Source organism: Mus caroli, unplaced genomic scaffold (assembly GCF_900094665.2).
Source record: "Mus caroli unplaced genomic scaffold, CAROLI_EIJ_v1.1 scaffold_20742_1, whole genome shotgun sequence".
Classification (NCBI taxonomy): Eukaryota; Metazoa; Chordata; class Mammalia; order Rodentia; family Muridae; genus Mus; species Mus caroli.
Window position 1 is genome coordinate 1 of NW_018390195.1, and position 5,552 is coordinate 5,552.

Consider the following 5,552-nt stretch of genomic DNA (forward strand, 5'->3'; position numbering starts at 1 on the left):
GGCGCTGATCCGGCCGGATGAGGCACAGAATTTTCATATCTATATTTTTGAAAAAAATTTTTCTCCCACTCTTACCTTTCCTTTAAGAAGGCCATTAATTTTATTTCTTTTGTTACCTTTGTCTTCCTTTTCATTACAGGATATAGTTACTAACTTCTCATTCAAATAATAACATCAAGACACACCAGTCATTTTCAAGGGTTCCCACCTACCCTATGCTATAGGCAATAGAAATTTTATCTGTTTCTATAAAAACACATGAGACAATTGATGGTACTCTACACATAAGAGTAGGTTTTACTTACAGTTAGTACTTTTAATACAGCTGCACTAACCAATGGATTTGCATAATGCTCCCTAGGGTCCATTTCTCCTTGCAAGTACAAGACAAAAGATAGCCCTCTTCCTGCCTTGAATATTCAGAACTCTTCACACAAAGTTCTCAGAATGAGGCTCTCTCTTCAGTTCCTTGGGATGCTTTTGTTCTGGATCTCTGGTTAGTACAGAATTAGATAAAGAAGAAAATGGCAGGTGGGGATTTCTGGATCCTTCTGATGCAGATGTAGATTTAGGTGCTGTTCATACCTGAGAACACTGGTTTTGCTTGCCAGGCATGTATCACTGAGGTGTCCTGGGTGAACCTAGGCTTTCGTGGCTATCCTTACAACTACCAAAGCTGATGGCCTAGCTGATTCCTAGAGATTTTATATGCTCTCTTTACATAGGTATTTTATTTTGAGCATTTTTGAAATGTTAATGAAAGTCATGAACACAATAAGTAGGAAATAAATAGAGGAAAGAAAAATCGTATGAAAAAACCATTGTGTTTGTGCATACCTTTCATTTCTCTCCTTTCAGGAGTCAGTGGGGATATTGTGATAACCCAGGATGAACTCTCCAATCCTGTCACTTCTGGAGAATCAGTTTCCATCTCCTGCAGGTCTAGTAAGAGTCTCCTATATAAGGATGGGAAGACATACTTGAATTGGTTTCTGCAGAGGCCAGGACAGTCTCCTCAGCTCCTGATCTATTTGATGTTCACCCGTGCATCAGGAGTCTCGGACCGGTTCAGTGGCAGTGGGTCAGGAACAGATTTCACACTGAATATCAGTACAGTGAAGGCTGAGGATGTGGGTGTGTATTACTGTCAACAAATTGTAGAGTATCCTACACAGTGATAGAGCACTGAACAAAAAACCACCTAGATGGGGATGCCCAGCTGTCAAATGTGTGACTTGTCTGGAGAGCATCAGAGCAAATTTTTACATATAGATAAAAGGAGGGGGAGGAGGGAGAGGAGGAGGAGGAGGAGGAGGAGAAATTAATGTATAAAGATCAGGAGGAAGACAGGGAGAAGAGCTGAAGAACTCAGAATTATTTATAGCTGAGAGTTTAGAGAAGTATAAATTGAGGTGTTCTCCATGAGAGGTACTACCTGTCTACTGTGCCATTTTTTGGTATAGTGTAAGTAACAGGTGAAGGAAGGGAAGACAACATGGAATAAAAATGGAAGACTAAATGGTAAGACTATTTTCACTTTCTGGACCTTATATCCATGAAGAGATAATTTTCATTACAAATGATGTTCACATAGTAAAGTTTGATACTGACCTATGTCACCCAAACTCATTTTTAAGTTCTTTTTTTTATTTGCAGTTATTGTTGTTTGCTTTTGGCCTTTAACTTGTCAGACACATGTGTTATGGAAATGCTTGATATTGTTTAGATTTTTCTGTCTCCCACCCTTTCCACCCTCTCAAAACACAGATCCATTTCCAACATAATAAATGAATAGATAGGGATATTCCCACTCTCCAGAAAAAATGTCCTAGGGGCACTAGTTATCTTTGTTTTTATGTTGTGGGGTAATCCTTGGTAAATGTACACCAAAATAAACAAACAAATAAATAAATAAATAAATAAATAAATAAATAAATAGCCATGTATTAAAGTACTCTCACCTTGTTAGTTGTAGCATAAGAATAAAATATGGACAAATTTTGAATTCTAAAGATGGAGAGTAGAAGTTAATCACAAGCCTGGCATAGTAAGACAACATTGAATGTATAGCTTATTCAACAAAAGGTGAATAAATAAAAGTATTGAAAGTATAGCAAAGTAATACAAAATTCTAGGCCTTTAGGTCAAGGCTTGGGAATGTGACCTTTGTGACTCATTGCTCCAAGGTATGCTAATCATACCTTGATAGCAACATTCCTTCCTCCACCCACCTGCTTCCTGGGTTCAAAGAGTGTTCATTCAAAGAAAGTCACCCTGACCAATGCTGGAACCCACTAATCAAATGTACTTTTGTTAGGGGCTCTTAGAAACTGTGTTGAGAGTTAAGTGGAACAATTACCAGGTAGTCCTTGTAATACTTGTGACTTTGCACTTCCTTGAGACTCTTAACTGGTACCTTTGGTATTTTCCAACAATGCCCTCCCCACTTCCTTGAGTTGTGGTTTCTTCCTTTAAATAGCCCCTTACTCAGCTACTCAGGGCGCCATGGTCCTCTACGCCTGCGTGGTGTATGACCATGGGCCCTAGAGCGATCTTGAATAAAAATCCTCTTGCAATTTGCAGCAAGACTGTTTCTTGTGGGTGATTTTGGGGTGTAGCCTCTCCTGAGTCAGAATGTCAGGGAGTCCTCACCTTGTGGGTCTTTCAGTATCACTCACCAGAAAGCTCCCCAGTTCAAGGATATTAACACTCCAAAGGGGAAATAAATGTGAGCAGAGACTGCACATTCTATTTTCTTCCTTGTGGCAAAAAACCAACACTGATTCTGGCTTTCATGGTGTTATATAGTTGCCTTGAAGCACAGGTAGAGGTTATCCCAAATTCCGTGTTCCAATGTGAAAGCTGGTGCATGAAGTTTTATAATCTTAGTCAACATGAGGGTCATACATGAGCTCAATCAAGTTCATTCAGGGTTCATTAGAGAAGCAGGTATAGCAAGGTGATGGAAGTTTTGGCTAAAATGCATATGAGCTTTCAGGTTGGTAGTAGCTTGTTTTAAAATCTTAGATACAGAAATCAGTTTGATGACATTTTGCTAATAATTATTTTTGATATTTGGTGTTAAAATGTTGTATTAGTGCCAGTGACCAACCTCAGCTAAGGGTAGAGTCTGGAGAGGAAGAGTACAAGAGTGATGAAGTGAAGGAAGAACAGATAAAGGATGTCATTTGTCTCAAGAGAGATGGGTCAGAGAAGAAGCACATCTTGTAATGGCTTCTCCTACTCTGATAACCTGTGTCTCTTGCAGGCTTTATTTATCCATGAAATCATTTCCTCAGAAATTTTATTCATTGATTACACAGCTTTTCAAAATACATTTTCCTCTAAAATCTTCCTTGCTTACATAAGAAGTCTGAAAGAGGTACAAAGCAAGCAACCAACAATTTTCAGAGAACTAAAAAATTAATTATTATAAAGTCAATTTTCTTTAAACTCAATATTTTCTTCCTTAAGATTATTGTTGTAAAGCCTTAGGGTTACAGAAATGGTAGACAGGATGACTCTATTTGAATTTGATTCTGTTTCAGTTTGGCATAAGATTAATAGATCAAGTTATTTCCTACTATATATTAGATCAAACGTGGTTTTCTATAAAAGTTTAAACACTCTGACAATTTTCTAATCCTTCCTTTCCTTCTGTATTTGTTTTATATTTAGCATCACACCACAGCCCTTGTTCTTTGGTTCTTAAAATATTATGCAGAAAAAACTGTACAGCCAGTCTTCATAATTTTTACCTATGGCTGAGGGAAAATGTCCCTGGCAATGGAAAAACAAACACAGATGATAATAACTGGTAGCAGAATAAGTCAGGGGATACTCCATACCTCCCAATTTCAAAGATAATACCGTTCTTTCTGGACTCCTGCCTCAGATCAACAGCTGTAGCTATGGAGCAAATTTTACCATGACAACTTATGGCATGCAGTTGGAAGATTCTGCCTGAAAATATTATTCAATTTTAAAAGTCAGTTAATTCTAAATAAATATTGGATGGAAATATGTTTTTGTCATTTTTTGTAATTATTAAACTTAGAGATTAGAAACTTTAATATCTTATACATTATCTTTAAGTCTTATCCTTCACATATCTTAATTAACTTATTCAGAACTTCATAACTTGAAAGTTGCTAATATAATTGTAGGTGACCCAGAAGAAGTCATATTGAAAAGTCTTTACTGCTTGTGGGGGAATACTGACATTTAAGAATTTCTAAAGAAATAATTTTATGGCAGAACAGTCAAATGTATGAAGATGGTAGATTTTTTTAAATTTAGATGTCAGGACAAAAGCACTGCATATATATATATATATATATATATATATATATATATATATATAATGTATGTATATTTGTGTGTATGAAACATATTCATATATAGTTATATATTCATTCATATATGTGAATATATATCATTCATATATATAAGAATACATATTCTTATATCCAGATATCCAGAACAATATTGCTTATTTTATTTTTCTTTTTTTTAAAGAGGCTATAGTGTTAAAAAAATCCTTAAAATCAGTAAAATATTTTATTTATTTATACATTCAATTACAAAAATACTTTTTTGTTAAAAGACAGTGATATAATTTATCTATATCTAATGCTAGGTAAAGTTAAATAGAAAAAAACCTATATCCAGTAGGCACAATCATCTCTTCTTTTTAAATTTTTTAAATTTTCAATTCATTTTTACACTCCATATTCCATTCCCTGCCCCCCAACCACCCTCCGATTGCTCCACATCACAAATCTCCTCCCAATCCACACCGTCTTCATGTGGATGCCCCCACCCCACCTGACATCTAAGCACCTTGGTGCCCCAAGTCTCTTGAGGGTTTGAAGCATCATCTCTGAAGGAACACAGACTAGGCAGTCCCCTACTGTATGTGTGTTTAGGGGCCTCATATCAGATGGTGTATGCTGTTTGGTGGTCCAGTGCTTGAAAGATCTTGGGGGTTCAGGTAATTAAGACTGCTGGTCCTCCTACAGGGTCATCATTCTCCTCTTCTTCTTTCAGCCTTCCCTAATTCAACAACAGGGGTGAGATGCTTCTTTCTATTGCTTGGGTGTAAATATCTGCATCTGACTCTTTCAATTGCTTATTGGGTCTTTTGGAGGGCAGTCATGATCCATTTTTGTGAGTGCTCCTTAGCCTCAGTAATAGTGTCAGGCCTTAGGACCGCCCCTTGAGCTGGATCCCACTTTGGGTGTGTTGCTAGAACTTCTTTTCCTCAGGCTGCTCTCCATTTCCATCCCTGTAATTCTTTCTTTCTGACAGGAATAATTATGGGTCAGAGGTGTGACTGTGGGATGGCAAACCCATCCCTCACTTGATATCCTGTCTTCCCTAATGTCAGTAATTTCATCTAAGGACCCTTTGAGCCCTGAGAGACTCTCACCTCCGTGGTCTCTAGTGCATTCTGGTGGGGGGTGCCCCCAACCTCCTAATTCCTGATGGGGCCTGTTTACTTTCTTTCTGCTGGTCCTCAGGGCTTCAGTTCTTTTTCTTTACCCAATACC

General features: G+C 37.4%; 1 gene segment (V, D, J or C); it reads left to right on the top strand.

Annotated features, from left to right (window-relative positions):
• The first annotated feature begins 425 nt into the window (after positions 1 to 425).
• On the top strand, positions 426 to 1,178 carry LOC110288525. The segment is given in 2 exon segments: positions 426 to 496; positions 859 to 1,178. Coding segments are annotated over 2 exon segments (369 nt in total).
• The last annotated feature ends 4,374 nt before the right edge of the window (positions 1,179 to 5,552 follow it).